Below are 18,174 nucleotides of genomic sequence, written 5' to 3'. Positions count from 1 at the left end.
CTCCCGTTGCTATTTTTTTTTATTTTCCCCCGACTCTCCTCCCTTTTTCATTGTTACCTTGATCTTTCAACTTATTCCTTCGTTTCCGTTTGTATTCTTGGTTGCTTCCTTCCGGAAAATCCAAACTTTTTCTTTTCTACGATCTCCTTCTTTCGTTCTGTTCTTTGATTGCTTTTAGGAACGTTTTTGCCTTCGTGCAACTTGCATCGAGATTTTTGTGGCCGATCGGTTGCATCGATTGTGAAGTGGAACGTGCCCTCGGTTGTATATTTGCTGAAATTGTTTTAATCGAATTTTGGTAATTTAGCGTTGGCGAAAAGACTCGTAATAGGGGTGCATTATGCTTTTTAATTCAAATTACTTTTTCATTCTTTAAGGTCGTTACACACAGCGACGGGGGGATGAGCGGGCGACAGCTCTATTTATATCGCATTTAACACACGAGGAGACCTTTGGGTTATTAGCCCTTTCAGCTTTGCGTGCTGACCTAAATGACGTGCAATTTAAAATTCGTGCGATATATTGATCCTCGCAATGTTACCTCCATGCTGTGGATTCCCAACAGATTTAATTATTTTTATTTATTTTACTGAAAGCTATTAGGAAACTCGATGATTTATAACCGTTGTCCGTGTGCTCTCTCTCCGTGAAGAGCACCTTCTCTATCGGAATGTGAATACAATTCTCAAAGCGGCGGTTATTCCACGTTCTTCTATGGCCAAAACGATAAATCTGTCGTAAACGAATACAGTTATGTGTAACGTTCCATTTCGATGGCCAGTCAGAAATTATGGAGCATACGAGTAAACTCGGCGCGATACCAAAAATTAGTTGGCGGTCCAGCTGTAGGAGACAATAGCGATCATCCCTGGCCATACGTTGGTCGCAAGCTCGACAATCATGCACCTTATGCGTTCCACTTTTGGCCTCGTGCTTCTCTAAAAATAAGCCACCGTTTCTATTTCCTTTGATCTCCTGCTTTCCCATTATTCCTCGCTACGTGATACAGACACGTAGACACATAGGTCGAAAGTTCGAGCACGTGTAGATCCATGCCGGATTGTTTCATCGCGTGACGAAACATTCGGTAGTAGGTGGAAAGAAAGAAGAAAGAAGAATGTGACGAAAGGGAGAACATTTTCATCCCGTTAACAGAGTGACATCGTTATCGAGGACGAAAAACGTAAGCCCATGGATTTATCGTAAAATAATAAACACGTCTGTTTATAAGTCGACACCGCGAGCAACGGGGTTGGTCGAGGATGAAGCTGTCCACAGATATCGCAAGTTTATTTCATTTCGTTATGTCCCTCGTTACGAGATCCGCTCAATTACCAGTTTCTGGATAAATTACGAGCTTATGCGAGAAAATGTACGACTCGAGCGAGTTGCGTGTGCCAGCCGTCCGGTGCTCCACTGCACATGCTCCACACGTGTATCTGTGTAAACAGACCATACACGTTTCCAACAGCCTAATTCAAATCTAACGGGTTATAAACGTAAATTCACACGTACACAGTTTGGGGGTAGTTGTGTGCGTGAAAGTGCCGCTTAAATCCATATAAATTCGTGCCCATGAATCCATCCATTAATCAGATTCGCGATAGAGGGACTGCGGCCCGACGCCCGAGTGATTTCAAACCTTCCCCGTCTCTCGTCTGCTCTCTTTTCGCCCCTTCTTTCTTTTTTTTTTTGTCTTTTTTCTCGCCGATATCTATAGGAAGCCCACTTGCAGGGGTCACTAGGAGATGGCAGCACTTCCATTAAAATTCGACGCGAACTTTCTGCGAGAATCCGATGTATGCTGTGTCATGCCCTGCTTATAGCTCTATATAGCCTAGCTTGCAAGTCTCTGCAAAGGTACGGCTGTCATTGTACGTGTGGAAAATACGTGTGTAGGCGCGAAGGCAGTCGGCTATAACCTACGACGAGTCGTAGGTTGTGAGTGGAATATGGTTTAGGGGGTTGGTAAAGGGGGACGAGGAGAGATTAGGGAGCTGCGTCTGTATGTGCCCAAACGGGCAAATCTGCTCAACATTTTTCTCCTCCCTTCTTTTTTTTCCCTCTCCCGAGGGTTCGTTCTTTTACATTTCTCTTTTTTCATTTTCAACTGTTCTCGATTTGTTAACTGGTAACACGTTCGATTGGGAGTCGTACTTTTTTCTCTCTTTTTGCCTTCGCTTGGAAGTTCCTACGTCGAGCGCAAATATTGATGGCAGCTCGAGGAAACTTCCCCATTGGCAGTGGGTAGAATGTCAGGTGTTCGATAAATGCTGAATCACTGCAATTTTGCATTTTTAAAGTCCTGCCCCTTCTGTCCTAGCCTATTTCTCGCAGACCACGCTGGAAACAGCGTGCACTATCCTCTTTCCTTTTTCTTTCTCTCTTTTTTTATCCCTCCCTTTCCTTCTTTTCCCTCGTTTCTTGATTTCCACGGCGTAAAGCCGATTTATCGTCGAATTCGGGCGAAACGTTTCCTCGCTTGTCCCAGTTAAACTGGCTCGGCTAATTAAAAAGAAAAAAGGAAGGAAACGAGAGAAACAAAAAGACATGCAGGAAAATAGGAAAGTTGCTTCTCGCAGCCGCGAGTATCCGTCCATTCTTTTCTTTTTCACCATATCCCGGGATAGCTTGCACCGCGAGCGGTTCTCGAGCGTTCCCGGGGCAAAAGCCAAAGCCGTGTAAATCCGACGAGGGAAAAAGCTTCCACCATCTGGAAAAGCACGAACGAAACGGGAGTCGTTAAACGCTCATACAGGAATTATCCTGCATGGCGTTGTAAATGCCGCAGGAGGTTGGATAACAATCGATTATCATGGCTCGACACGGAGCAACACTCTGTGTTTCCAGCGTGCAGGATGATCCTGCGTCGAGAACAGTAGGAGTAGGTAGAGAAATGTACGCTTAGGCATTAATTTGCATTCTCGGTAATCCTTAATTTACAACTCCGCCGGAGTTTTCCAGAGGGTAGCATCGGCGAGTTCTCCGTGGAATTGGCTCGGTGTGCACCCACACCTTGCCGACCAGGAACACGTAGAAGAGGGCGACTGTTCGGGGGTGGGGGTGACATAGTGGGGTGAAGTAAGTGGGGTAGTGGCAATGTGAGTAAAGTGGGGAGGTTGGATATCGAAGGTGCAGCTGAAGAGAGGTGGTTGAAGAGGGGTCGAGGTAGATAGAAGGAAAAGGGATTCGGTGAACAGGGGCTGTGGCTGGGGCTGGATAGTCGGACTGGTCTCGATGGTGGGGAATGAATGCTATGAAATGGCGGAATAGGAAAGGGGTAGGGGACAGTTGTGGAAGGACGAGAAGAGGGGCGATGGACGGAGGTCGAGAGTCGCGGGTTGGCTCACTCTGCGGCTCCCGCCGCTCGGGAGCAGACACGCGGGGCCAAAGACTAATTTGAACCTATTTTATTAACAAAACAAAAACATACATATTTGTAAATAACACTAAATAACACGAAATACACACGTCTCCTAAAAGTCTCTTTACCTACTCTAAAAAAGAAATTTCTTAGACCTCTGTAAAAACAAAAGAACAAACAAAGCGAACGCGGAACGCAAGCGACAAAGTAACTATTTCCAGCCCCTAAGCGAATCGTTACGAAGCCTATAACGCAAAAAAAAAGGAGAGAGAAAGGATAAAAGGAGAAGAAATAGGAGAGAGGACACGCGAGGATAAGCGAGGGAGTAAAGAAAGGGAGAAAGAAGGAAGGCCTATTTTCTGAAGCTCTACCACTGGTGGTATTGGCAGGAGAAAGGCGCGCGTGCGAGAAAGATAGAAAGAGTGATAGAGAGGAAAGAAGGGCGGAAGGAAAGGAAGGAAGGAAGGAAGGAAGGAAGGAAGAAAGGGAAGCAAGGAAGAGAAACGACGGAGGAAGCAAAGGATTGAACGCGGTAAAGGCGATCGTAAAACGCGTCAGCTGCGGGCGAATCTCTTTTTAAGTTCTCTCTGTACTGTGTGACCCTTACATTATTTTGTCCCTCCGATAGGGACAGGTTCAGTGTTGTAACTTAGGATATAAGAAGAATAAGAGCTCCTGGAACGCACAACAGAAAAAAGAAAGAGGAAGGAGAGTCGGAGAAAGAACGAGAACGAGACGAGTGTGTGTTTGATTTGAGAGGCGAGGACTCTAGCAGGAAGAAGGAAGCAAGGTCGAAGAGGTACAGAGAACACTAACTAGGAGATAGGGTGGACGAAAAAGGAGAGAAAGGAAAGAAGGTTTGTGAAAGAATTGTTGCGGGTTATTCGCGAGTATAGAATACAATGGGGCTCCAGGTTTTTATACTAGTACGAAGAAGTATTTAAAACAAACAGAGAAGGAGAGACAAAATTAAGAGTTATATTAGCAAGGAGAAGAAGGCGAAGATTCAAATCTTTATCGCGGTGTCATTTCCACGCGTTCGCCTCCACGTGTGTCGTCCATCAATTCGAGTACGTCACGTCGAGTAAAGTCTGCGACATTCGTTGTGAATAATATTGTCTCTCTGTGACTCTTGATTTCGTTTCGAGCAGCGGGCTGAAATTAAATTGACTTTCGAACCGAGGATAGGGATTATTTGAAACGGACAACCTGGCTCGCGTACACGATTCTTTGGGGGATATGTCCTGCCGTTCTAAGGGGAATCACCACCCACGTGCACGAGCCTCACGTAGAGGACAACGTCAAGCGAGTCGTGTTTCCATCCTAGAACCCGGCAGCAAGCTCTCCTGACAAAAAGAGTGCCGCCGTAGCTTGTCACGATCTAGAATCGCGAACACCGACCATTGTCGAGTCGCCATATCAGCCGCACACTCGTCCAAATTCACGAGGAGCCTGGGGATGCCTGCGAGAGCACAAAAAAGATCGCGCTACGCGTACGTTCAAGGACGATGACGATCGGCCACGATCGGTAAGATCCAAGAAGCGGTCGCTCTGACGAGCGCCACGGAAATGGCGGGCTACAATCATTCGAATCCACAGCGTGTCGTCTATCACGCGACCTACCCGACGCCTCTCGCACCAAGTGAGTCCTTACGTTTTTTTCATACTACGAGGATTAGAAGGATATATTCCGATCGTCGTATATATATACGTTACAACTCGACGACGAGAAGCTAAGAGCTTGATACTGCGATTGCATTTTTATTTTAAATATTTCATTATCCTTGCGATAATTGAACGACGCAATTCTAGACACTTCTATGGTGATGATTTCATTTTTTCTTCTCCTTCTGGCTTCCGCACTCGCTTTGAAATATTGTTGCTTTTTCCAATTTCCATATCGTTACGCTGGATGTTGGAAAAATGCAAAATACGCAGAAGGTATCGGCAATAAATTACCAGACACCCGAGGAAGTACAGCTGCACTGCCGGTGGTATCAATAACATCGTAGGCAAACCTGTGGCGGTAGACCGAAATATTTCATCCAACGAACAGCCGTTTCCTTAATGTCTTGAAACGTCAATACGCGTAATTTATTAGAACAACTCGTAACGTGGAGCAGTATGCGTTTAGCGAGGATACACCGAGTTCTCCGTGAGTTAGAAATGTTTCGTTCGTTTTCCAGGGACTGTGATGATATCGTTATATTTCACTTGTAATTTTTATCAACATAGTTCTAGATTGATAGCATCTAATGAAAACGTATTGCGTTATTCAGAAAATTAGAAAAGGGGAAAACTCTCCTTGGCGCACCGCATTTTGTTTTCTTTTCGAATAAATTATGCGTTTTAAATTCCCGGGGAGGTAATACTATGCACGTGAAAAGTGCATTACTTTTAAAATTGTTGTTCTCTTGCTCTCACACACGGGTTAGCTTACGATCGATAACAGCTTCGATCCGTTGCATATAAACATGACTAATAATATGTTATGCAAACGTCTAAGCTTTCGTCGAAATAAATATGCGAGCACGAATTACGATAACTCGCGTGATACCGGGAATAATCAGATTAGTGAACACTCGAATGATAAAATTAATCGAAAACTTAAGTACATTACCGAGACCATTAGATTATTGAATCTCTTTGAATTTTCATAACCATTTTCTCCTCACCTAAAAATCTCGAATTATCGAGAATGCTTTTTCATCGTGTTCGTTGTCGTTCTGTTTAGATGGAGATCCGATAAAACTTCCGGAGAATTTGGAGACCTTGCCACGAGCTGAACATTTTCCAACTCAGAGGCACCGATGGAACACCAACGAGGTGAGTTGGTAAACGATTATTTTTAGCTTGAAATTCTATAAAACCACTCGATGCTTGAACTTTTTCGGCTGCCCATTAAGAACAGAGAAAAAGAAAAGACTGAACTACTACAAGCTATATACTAGCAGAGAAAATGCAACGAGGTACGCGAGCGAAAAAGAGGAGCGGGTTAAAAAAAAGATAATGTCTCGGTCGAATTCTAACAAAAGAGCGTACAGTTTCCTAGCAGCGCCAACTGGATATACATTTACACGGCATTTCAGTAGGCACAACTGGAAAGTAAATAGCGACGTCGCAACGCCGTTGGTGGCTCGTACGTAGCGTCGGTGGTTAGAGAGGATAGATGCTGTCCGTCCGTGTGCAAGCTCACATCAGTGTGCAGGAGTGCACATACCAACACGTGGAGCACCGTGCACTCGTAGGTGTACCGATGTAGTCCACTGCTACTCTGACCCCGGTCGGCCTCCGATCAATAGCTGGAGCCAGCTAGAGAGCTCAGCCGAGCCGAGTTGAGTTTTCAGTTCCGTCGAGTCGAACCGAATTGCGAGCCCGTGTTTGCCCCATTGCTATCCTTCGTCGACGATAACTCTTCTTTCATTCGTTTCTCTCTTCGTCTATTTTTCACTCGATCTTTCGTTCTCGGTGTTTCCCCTCTTACTCCTCTTTTCTTTCAAGAATCACCCTCCGAATAGGCAATAGCGAAAGCAAAGGTAGCGACGATCCGATAAACTAACATCGAATCTTCCGATCATCCGTTTGCTTCTTGATATTGCGGCTGAGATTCAATCTCGTGGCTTAGGATTATGGAAAGTAAAAGTATCGATCACAAAGTTTGATTTGTTCGTCGAGAAGAATTTCGGCTTGTTTTGAAACGATCGACGAGGGGTCTGGTCGTTGAAGCGCGCAAGTTGCCTCTTGTGTCGCTTATCTATTGCGGTGTAATATGCATCGCTAATGAGGTCAACTCGAGCGCTGCATCATCTTTTTATATTAGCTATCGTTTGAATTTTCACGTTGACGTAACTTTGACGTGAAATTATTAGTATCATAAATATGAACGAGTCGTGGCGTTATAGGGTCTCTTGGAAATTCGAAGCGGGAACAAAGTATCGCTATTAATATTACGTCAATTCATTTCCCTCTCGATCTTTTTTCCGTCTCTCCCTATTTTCTTTTTTCACTTACCTCGGGAGAACCGCGGAATGGATGAAAGCCAGGCACATTAGCGATTCATGCTCGCGAAACTATTCATAGGATGAAGTTCTTAGGAAGTTAACGTAGCAACTTTTTGTAACACGAGAAAGTTTATACCATCTTGCATGCAGTCGAAATCCCTTACCGGGCGACACCCGTCGTGATCTTGTTTTCTCGCCTTGCTTCCTCCTCACCCATTTACCCTGGTTCCCGTGTTGCTTTCGTCCCTTCTTCAACGCCATTTCTCTCTACTGCTCTGACAGCATACGTGAGTACGTCAGAGTGCTCATCATCATCGGACTTTGCATCCTCTTTCATTTTTCATGGCTGAGCATTGAGAATTTCACGAATAATATATACTGCAACGAGATAAATGGAGCGCGGTAAACTTGCAGTCTACTTTTGATTGCACGGCAACTCCGGGGAAAGATTAACTAACCAACGGGTCAACTAGTTGGAAATGGAAATTCAGTTTATTCGATTGACGTAGCAAAGAGCCCATTGTTCAGACCGTTGCTGGGGTTGAATTTTTATTGACCCGTTGCCAAATTCTAAGTTGTTATTGGAGACAGGTCGCAATCAAGTCTAAATTTCAAACGAGCATAAAAGTCGAGCTCTACGTTCTGTTCTGTACCGAAGCGAATCAATTTCGTTCTCGCTGCTAGAATTCTTCCGGCGAAACTTTCCCTATTAACTTTTTTAATAGCCCCGATTATACAGGACTGGAATTTATTGCCCAGAAAATAGAGAGACGTATGTAGCCTCAGGTTGCTTCATCGATTTTTTCCCTCCCAACAACGTCGCCAGGCTTTACGTATTCTCGTTTTCCCTTCGCATCCAAATCGATGTCTGATAACTTCCCAAGATTTCTGTCGTGCTCATTCCACTCTTCCTATCGTTGCCTGATGAAATCCCATTTGTAACGGAGCATAGAACGCGGTGAATATATTCCGGCAAGCAGAATTATAGTAATAATTTTTAACACATACCTATATAGCAGAGAAGTAACATCGTTTGTTTTGCACTTCTACCATCGGTAATGAGGTTTAATGACGTTGATTTATTAACTGGTAACCGACCACAAAGAGAAATAAGTATTTGAAATCTGGAACACGAAATAATACGTGGATGTCTTACGTTTATCTGTGAATTAGAACGTCACTGATTGTTCCACTTACGTGATTTATAATATCGTACGTGATATTACTGAGAGTATGATAAAAAATTGACTGCCCTTTCGTTTATTCGAGATTCGCGTTATCCTATATCTAATGACTTGTAAAAGTAATTGAATACTTATGAAAATATCTTATGTGTCAATTCTGAGATTTTATTACATTATTTAGTTTAGATTACCCTGATGAGATTGTGATTGTTACGATTGAACTGCGGATATTCGTGCATTTATTAGAAGAATAAATAAGCAAAAATATATATACAAAATATCAAAAGTAAATATCGTAGAAGTACATATTATTAAATTTAGGAAATAAAGCGTTTTTTCATTCAAGGCTTGTTTATCTGTCTTATCTGAATTTGTAACAATATGAATTTGCACAAACATCTGCAGTCCAATATCGTAGCGAGTGTTGTACTTTCGCAAAACTGTATATACAATAGAGCTGCGCCTAACTTTTTAACTGTGACCTTTTTCTTTTTCAATGAAATCCATTTTTGTAACGTTCCGGATTACAGTTGGATTTTTCGGTTTACGTCGGTGCCGGTGCCTTCGTTAGTTTTCTGCGATAACATTTCGTTTAATTGATGAGCATACGGAACCGCACGGACTATCTGTAAGCGGAAATCGATCCGAAAACAATGTTTCTGTTTGCTTATTGATTTCCGATTGCAGCAGAGTATAAATGCATTGAATAGCTACAGTTTACCTGGCTACACAATGACAGTCGGCGCAATTAAACGTTAGTTTGCACTGCCAGTAATGCAATTTCCGCTTCGACCGTTTTTCAGTAAATTGTATTTGGACGTAACACCGAAATTGATTTCGGCAAATACGACTATTATTATTGTGAAGTTAATATTTGCTTATTTCCGACTGCGTTCGTTTCAAACTTGCTGATTTTCAAGCTTTCACGCGGAATCAAGAAAAATTATTTACCAGCTTTCGATCATCGTTCATCTGATTTCAAAAGAAAATACTCATTGCCTTTTATTTGGAGCGCTACAAAGGATCCAGGGAATTGACTAATTTTTCGAAGCAATCAATGCGTGTGCGCCTCATCAGTTGTAATTCCTCAGATGTATATGGCGGACAGAACAAAGTTTTAAAATCGATATGCTGTGAATTTTTTTTCTTTTAGTAACTATCGTATTAAACATTTTCTGTGATACTGATAATAGTCGTCCATTTTGTTATATATATTATATTTATTCATCGCACTTATCTCTATCTTTATTTTATCAACTTCTTTCGGTCCGCCACTGTATTTCGGTTTAGACCACCGTGGGAACTGAATTCCGAATTAAACGATTTCGCGGTTTCGAGAGAATGTAATTTCGGAGAATGCAGTATTTACGTTTATTGAAATTGTATGTCCGCTCTGAAGCTTCTAGATTTAGTAATAATAACATTTTATCATCGTTCTATCGCATATTTTGCAAAAATTTCACTTACATAATTTGTCAAAGAGGAGATCGAGCACTCAGAGACTCGAGCTGCATGGAAAATAAGCGAGCTTCATTGGGCCGACGTCACCAGTCATTAAAGCGTCTCCACCCTGTTAGGAAACTCTCAAGTATGTTTCGATATTGTTGACGAGAGTTTTCGGCTTGACGTTGACGTTCTTACGTCGCGTGCTCTTGTCGCTTCTTCCCGTCTGCGTCTGAACAAATACCGACTTATACTACTGACAGGGACTTCGAACTTGCAAGCCATTCTCAAGTGATGTTTATTTTATCATAGACTGTCTTGTAAATACAAAACTGTTCTGAAACATTTATATACTCGTGACAAAAATTGTTATCGACGAACAGCGTGAATCTACTGTCTGTCGATAACTGTCACGAACTACTCGTACGTCACTGGGTCTACGAAACACAAACTTTTCGTTCATCTTTAGTCATTTTCACTGTTTGTCTTTTCTCTATCTATCGATTATCAATTACCACCGAAATGTCTTTGGCACGTACTTGTAAGTGGAAAGCATTGGAACGACGTAACACCTTTGTTTAGGGTGTCGGAAGGAGGGTCGATTTATCGGTCCTTTTGCATTCGTAAATCAAGGAGAATACATCCTTTCCGGTAACACGCGGGACAGAAGGCGTCTCGTTTACGTATCCGCTAAACCGAATAGAGGAATCTATGGGCTCTTTCATCGTATCTTGAGAGATCTATACGGTCTTTGTTCAAAGAGTACGTATTTTGACCGACCTTCTTAGATTAATTTGTTACTCGGATTCGTTGCGACACAATGTTAACACGCGCGTGTGTTTATGTGACCTAGCAGAAGGGTGTCCTTAAAAAAATAAATTAAAAGAATTAAGAAGGAAAGAAAAGCTTGATTTACACGAACTTGAATATTAACTACGCAATTAGATGTAGTATCACGGTAAAAATTTTGTGAGTCTGACTGGCGTTGCATGGAAGCCGACCTTGCACGCAACATAACGATATGCACTGTCAGACGCCGTCTTTCAAGTTAAACTATTCTCCACGTTGCCTGACCCATTTCACGTCTGGCACGTTGCAAAATATGGCAACGCATAGAAAATCAATTTACGTAGCTGCCTCGCGTGAAGAAGATTTCGTAGCTGATCCCCGACTGATAAAATAAGATACTAGGTAGGTTATTAATATGTAAGAGGAATGTAATAATTCCACTAGTTTCTTACGTAACCGTTATCGCAAAATAGAAAGCGATTTCGATTCTATTCGAATGAAAAACGAGCATCGATTATACGATTCATCCATCTTGAGTCTCTCTCTTGACCTTTTCTACCATTGATCAGTGGGCTCGTAATTATAGCTAAAGGGATTGGTGAACGTGTTGGCGAAATGCACGGCGAAAATCGCCTTTGGAAGTTCTAGTTTCTGTACGGGTGACCGCGCAATGTATCCCCGACAGAATGCAAATGATCAATTAACCAGTTGTAAATCAATGCAACATAGTGGGCAAGCTTTATCTAGCTTCGCTGTCGGCGCTTGGCTGGCCTAATGGTTGGCTGTCGGGTATACGCCGGGCTCTTATTCCGTTTTCCCCTCTCCAGCCACTCCAGTTACCCGTTCCGCTCATTCTCATCCATCCCTCGTTAAGAATATTTATATCCAGGCCACGTTCGCTGGAGAACCTTTGGAAAGTCGAAGGCCCACCCATGGGAACGGTGCAAAGATATTAAGCACTCTGAACCATACTTTGCTCCTCTCTCCTTTTTTCCTCTTTCCTTCCTCTTCTTTTTATTCAGCAATTACCTTTTTCCCAGCGAGACGAATGTTCCTCGGTAATTATTACGTCTACCTTTTTTTTCGTATTATGCATTTTCAGGGCGACGGCTCCACGCTAATTTTATTACGTAACTGGACGCAACGTTAACGAGCGGCTCTGTCTCTACGCGTCCAATAGGATCGCGTCCTTCGGATGGAACCGCGCCACAACCGAGTGCAATCTTGACATACCTCATTTGAAATGTACGATTTGTGGTTTGAGCTTGCCAACCGAGCAACCCCAATCAGAAACCATCTATCGGTATAAAGTGTACGCGAAATTCCTCGATCATTGCGGTCGTGTAGCTTCAATTATCCCACGGTATCCGTGCTATTTCGAACGCTACGTCGAAGACATTTGCAGAATCTCACGGAGAGATCCCTCACCCGTTACGAATTATCACGTTGAATTGATCGCGGCCGAAACGCTTTTCGAACGATAGTGACACGCGAAGCGCTAGCTGAACTTTATATCAACACCGTGAATTTTATTGCCAGCCACCTTTCTACAGTTTGAGCGAATCAGTTGCAGTTTGGCGTTCGATTTGCATTACGCCACGTGAGATCGCGTGCCGCACACTTTCTGCCCCCTGCTGCTTATTTCACCTACGAGTGCTCAATTTTTTGCTCGAAGAGGCTGCCTTCCTTTCACTCTGTCCTCAGCCAGTGGATATTTAAAAAAATTTATAAGACCGAATTCTTTCTAATTTCTTACGTATCCCATTTTTTCCCCTTGTACACGTCTCGTAACGTTACTTTTCTACTTTGCATTGCATGTCGACTTGAGGCCACGTACGGTGCGGAAAACGACGTGTCATGATTAACCAGGCAAAATCTGTTCGCCGGTAATTAGATTTTTTTTCTATCGTGCAAGCACTCGAGTTCCTTTTCTCTATTATCATGCGTTTCGTTTCAAAAGTTGTACTAGTTGGTTCTTTGCGCGGAAAATCAATAGAGAACGGTATAATATCCGAGTTGCTATTATTAGTAGTAGGTAAACATGAAGGAAATAAACACGCGCATTACTTTTCATATCTGTGAATGTAACTAGGCTAGAAAACGCTGAAGCACGGAACGTTGAAGAATTTTTTATATTGGCCAGGAAGAGAGATTTATGGGATAAAGAGTTATCTCTAGTTACGATTTCTTATATTGACATTTGGTATTTAAAGCAGCACCTTGTATACCCTATATCATTCACACTCGATCTGTGTTACATGTAATTATTTTTTATATTCAAAATGAATTTTATTCGTCAAAGAAGGAACAACTGAGATCTTAACAGATAAATTGTATCGTCAGAATTAACAAGAGTTGGAGGGATTAGCCGATGAACTTATCTCTGTTATCTGAATTGATTTATTGCTCGACCTGTTCGGATTAACGAGGTCCTGTTATATTTTCTTGTATAATTTTCAAGATCTAGATTTCCTTCGATAGATATCTACCACCAGTCGCGAAATATCCGTCTCGTTTTGCGACGTTCGTATCTTTACGAAGATGAGAATCGAAGGAAGATCGGAAGATGTATCAGCACGATTTGGAAAGTAAGCGAAAACCTTGGAGGGAGCAGATGTCAGCGAAACTGACAGAGAAGTGTCTGTGTGCTCTTTCGAATTCGCATATTCTACTTCAATCGAGATTGTCTTATCCTCGTCATCTGGAGGAGTTCGCAGTTGTACTTTGAAAACGTGTGGTGCATACAGTACCAGTTTATGACACAAATAAAACGATGTACGAGGATTTGCATAGATTGAAATGCTTTGGTTTTGTTATCAGGAAATTGCTGCCATCTTGATCAGTTTCCAAAGACACGCGGAATGGCAAAGTCGGGAGGTAAAGGTACGACCTCGAAGTGGTTCGATGTTACTGTACTCGAGAAAGAAAGTCCGTTACCGGCGGGATGGTTATTGCTGGAAGAAACGGAAAGATGGTAAAACTACACGAGAGGATCACATGAAACTGAAGGTAGTTTTTTCGTTTATGGATGAAAATCGACGTGCATCAGAATCGAGTTTGATAAAGTGAGATTTGCTTGTTGGATGAAATCTTAGGTACAGGGAGTCGAGTGCATCTATGGCTGTTATGTGCACTCGGCGATCCTCCCGACGTTTCATCGGCGATGTTATTGGCTACTACAGAATCCAGACGTCGTCCTCGTTCACTACTTAAACGTTCCTTACCCGGACGGTGATGCAAAGCTCGCGGCGCTGCCACCGTGTCTCGCACTGCCGCCAGACAAGAAGGAGTGGACGCGAGACGAGCTGGCTTCCCAGCTTCGACCCATGTTCCTCGGTGGAGATGACGATCCTAATAATCCCCATCTTACACAACACTCGAATCATCCCGTCGACATGATAGTTTCTCAATTATTGGACAGACAGAGAGCATCTTCCACATCTTCTACCACTAGCACTCAGCTTGCACCTAGGAGACTAACACCGGACAATCAGGTACGTGTTCGGTGGATCTGAATGCTGTGCTGAGATGAGATGACGATTTTTGAGAGAGACGATAGAAAAATTAGACTCTGGATATTTGTGCAAATTCATACGTTATGTGCGTCTTCGTACCTTTAAATGTCTCATGGGGACATAAAAATCCACAGTCTAACGATCATAATGATAGGGTACACGTATATTGATCGACAATATTATATCTACAATTCAGGTTTTCATTTTCTACATCCTCATCTTTGTACTGTTTTTGTTCGATACTGGTTCCTATTTAATATTCGTCCTAATGATTAGGTTTCTTCGACTACCGGAGGTCAGCAATCGTCAACAACAGCCTCACCGGCTCCTCGCGTATACTCAAGACATTCCCACACGGCTCAAAGCCAACAACCGGCTCCTCTAGTTTTAAGTTTGCAACAAATCCAAGGTGGTGGCGGTCTTCTGATTCTCAACAGCCAACCGTATCACCATCAGCAACAACAACAACAACAGCAGCAGCAGCAACAACAGCAGCAGCAGCAACAGCAACAACAACAGCAGCAACAGCAACAGCAACAGCAACAACAACAAAGTCAACAAGTGGAGATGCAACAGGTTACGGAGCAACAAATTGTACAGCAGACGAGCGTAGACAGAGAACAACAGACCCAACAGGAAATAGACGCCCAAGAAAGTATGGATCGTTCTGCGGTACAATCGTTGCCAATCGGTGGCACAGGTCCTGAGGTCACCGACTTCGCCGAGACCTTGGACCTCAGTCAAGAGGATATTCAACGAACGTTGTCGGCCAACATGGTTCCACCGTCTCCGTCGCCTTCTCCGGCAGACAACAGCATGATCAATCCAATGGATTTCATCGATTCGTCGGACGATGTTCTAGTTAATTTAGACGCGTTTGACGTGTTCGGTGACCTACCCGAGTTTCACGATTTCGAAGCAGAACAAACTAAGGCTGAAGAAAGAGGCGGATCTGATAATGACGTGGGATGTCATCCTGGAACAACCGTCCATATTGCGGAGTATAGTCCGGAGTGGAGTTACACCGAGGGTGGTGTGAAGGTGAGTTTCATGTATTTGATATTAATTCAACCTTAGACCGGCGCATACCGATTCTCTCTTCGAATGCAGTTGTGTGTAATTTGATTAAAAGTGACGAATACTCGATTAGAATATGTCTCTTTTCAGTTGAAAGATAAAATTCCAATGTACGCTGGGAGAATTTTCGAAGGTTAATACAAATGGAAGATGATGCAACGTAGATGAATTTGCTGAAGCTTAGAAGTTAATCAAGAAAAAGCAGCGCAAAATTTACTTACTGTTTTAGGTATTGGTCGCTGGTCCGTGGACTGGTGGGAGTAATTCTCAATCTTATTCGGTGTTGTTCGATGCGGAGCCGGTTGAAGCGTGTTTGGTACAACCAGGAGTGTTGCGGTGTCGTTGCCCAGCCCATGCTCCGGGAATAGCATCTCTTCAAGTGGCGTGTGACGGCTTCGTTGTTTCCGATAGCGTTGCTTTCGAGTATCGTCGGGCACCGACATCCGAGCCTAGTCCGGAACGAGCTCTTCTGGATCGTTTGGCGGATGTGGAGTCCCGTCTGCAAGGCCCTGGCCCTCCATCTCCCGCAGCTCATCTGGAAGAGCGGCTAGTGGCATATTGTCAAGTCAGTACTTTGTCTAGCTAGCAACTCCAACACACTTGACCCTTTAAATGGAGACCATCTATGTCTCAGGATGCTGTTGTCCGTCCGTGGCGAGCCGGAGCGGAACCATTACAATCCGGCGGTCCTACTCTCCTACATTTGGCCGCTGGATTGGGCTACTCCAGGTTAGCCTGCGCCCTCCTTCACTGGAGAGCGGAAAATCCTAGTAGCGTATTAGATGCTGAAGTTGATGCCCTGAGGCAGGATAGCGCCGGTCTCACACCACTTGCTTGGGCTTGTGCAGCGGGGCACGCGGATACAGCCAGGATCCTCTATAGGTACATATATTTTGTTTCCTGAAATCGGCGTTAATACCGAGTGTCACGAAATATTTCATTTCGTTTGAGTTCGTGTTGCGAATATCTGTTTATTTACACAGATGGAACGCAATGGCACTTCGCGTGAGGGATTGTCAGAACAGAACCGCGACCGAGTTAGCGGCGGAGAATGGTCACACGGCGATTGCAGAAGAATTGAATCGACTCGAAGCGAGAAGACAAGACGAGAGGCTTTTCTTGCGACCCGCCAGCCCTAGTCCTAGGAGGCCATCTCAAGACAGCGGTCTCGATCTTGCGTTGTGTTAGTCTCGTTTGCTATTATACTGCCCTCTTCCGTATATACACGCACATACATTCACGTCCAACACGTAAATCACAGTTCCTTTTCCTATAAAGACCCGCGCCATATAAAATATCTCTGCCCCGTAAGATTTAGAGTACAAGGTCGTAATTCATGCGAGCGTAAAATTAATCAGGAAACGTAGCATTAAGGGGTTTATCGAAAAACACAGGTGGCTCGCCGCTGCTGGACAACATGGAATTGTTGCAAGAGGATGACTCGTCATTAGCCCTCAGCGAGCAGGGAATGGAAAGCGCTCCGACCCCTCAGGAGACTGTAGGTCCGTACCTTCCTCGTTTCCCCTTCTATTTGTCTGTCTGTCTGCCTGTCTATCTGTAACTATATATCATACATATATATACATATATATTTGTAACTCTGTCTGTTTCTAATACTACACTTATAGATTCATCGGCCTAGATAAACAAGTACTGCGCGGGCTGTGATCCGTAGTATTCCTAGCTAAAACTGCGTTCCCTTACTCTCTTTCTCTCTCTATCTCTATTTCTCACACATTACATTACACACACGTACACACACAGTGTTCTGTTTTTTTTTCTGTCTCTCTGTCTATGCGTACGAGACGACCGGATAATGGTCCAGGCTCGCTGTCCTCTAACTCCTCTGAACTCTTGCAGCTTAAAGCAGTATTGGTGTTGCTTGGCCTTCGTAACTGCTGGTGTTGGATGATTGCTGTGTAACGTCTAAAACTTTCTTAGCCGTCTATTATCGGCTGCCGACCAATTCTCCGAGAGATAGACAGTCCTCGTCTCTGGGCTATGTCGACGAGTTTTAAAACGGATATCCGTGACAAAAATACTAATAATAAAAATAATAATAATCAATCAATAAAACATTGGAACCTACGAGACAATTTACACGAGAACACGTGATTTGCACAGCTGAGCTAAATCCGGAAAACACACATTGTCAAAATACCACGGGTTACGTCAGATCACCCGTAGAACGGAACATTCAACAAGCTGAGAAAAACGTCTACGCTCGCCATCTGATTTGCCTGTTTGAAGACGTTCGATTCGTGTCATGTAGATATCTCCACTGCATATATATATATAAAAAAAAAAAACCGAAATAATCCGCAATATTTGGTGTTACACGTTTTATTAACGTCCGATTTGGTTCATCGTAAAAATACGTTCACGGCTTTAAAATAAAAAAAAAAAAAAAAAAAAAAGGAACAGATAAAAAAAGCAAACAAAAAATCCTCGATGTTGTGATCAATGTGATTTCGGCGGTCCTGTAATACGTTTTTCGAGTTTGGCTAGGGTGGTGATTCCTTTTTATAGGGGAAGAAGACGCGAGGGTGCTGACATTGGCTGAGCAAATTATAGCTGCGCTACCGGAAAGGATCAAGAGAGCGGAAGGTGATTCTCCGTCTTCTTCCTCACCACCTCCCCCGGCACCGCCCTTGTCATCTCTAGAAGATGCTCTGATGGAGCAAATGGTAAGCATTCAGTATATCTTAGTCCTATACCTATGCAATATTCTTCTCTTTGAAATTATATGAGAAATACCTTAAGCAACACGTTTCCTACCGTACTCTTAAAATAAAATTCTT

The 18,174-nt window shown here is 43.3% G+C and overlaps 1 protein-coding gene across 6 annotated transcripts in view; it reads left to right on the top strand.

Annotated features, from left to right (window-relative positions):
- Positions 1–18,174, top strand: part of LOC132911244 (calmodulin-binding transcription activator 2-like) — a 40,468-nt gene that overhangs the window by 14,934 nt on the left and 7,360 nt on the right. For 4 of the 6 annotated variants that reach the window (XM_060967732.1, XM_060967730.1, XM_060967731.1 and 1 more), the window contains 9 exons: positions 6,099–6,190; positions 13,602–13,790; positions 13,877–14,275; positions 14,573–15,337; positions 15,603–15,938; positions 16,008–16,255; positions 16,357–16,556; positions 16,768–16,875; positions 17,903–18,060. In XM_060967732.1, coding sequence (XP_060823715.1) covers positions 6,099–6,190; positions 13,602–13,790; positions 13,877–14,275; positions 14,573–15,337; positions 15,603–15,938; positions 16,008–16,255; positions 16,357–16,556; positions 16,768–16,875; positions 17,903–18,060 — 2,495 coding nt within the window. Of the gene's footprint in view, positions 1–3,317; positions 5,007–6,098; positions 6,191–13,601; positions 13,791–13,876; positions 14,276–14,572; positions 15,338–15,602; positions 15,939–16,007; positions 16,256–16,356; positions 16,557–16,767; positions 16,876–17,902; positions 18,061–18,174 lie in introns of those variants that run through there. The other 2 variants (XM_060967735.1, XM_060967734.1) reach the window with 2 other exon arrangements.

This window comes from Bombus pascuorum, chromosome 10 (genome assembly GCF_905332965.1).
Source record: "Bombus pascuorum chromosome 10, iyBomPasc1.1, whole genome shotgun sequence".
NCBI lineage: Eukaryota > Metazoa > Arthropoda > Insecta > Hymenoptera > Apidae > Bombus > Bombus pascuorum.
Note: the sequence above shows the minus strand (reverse complement) of the source record. Positions and strands in the feature narration are given on the sequence as shown.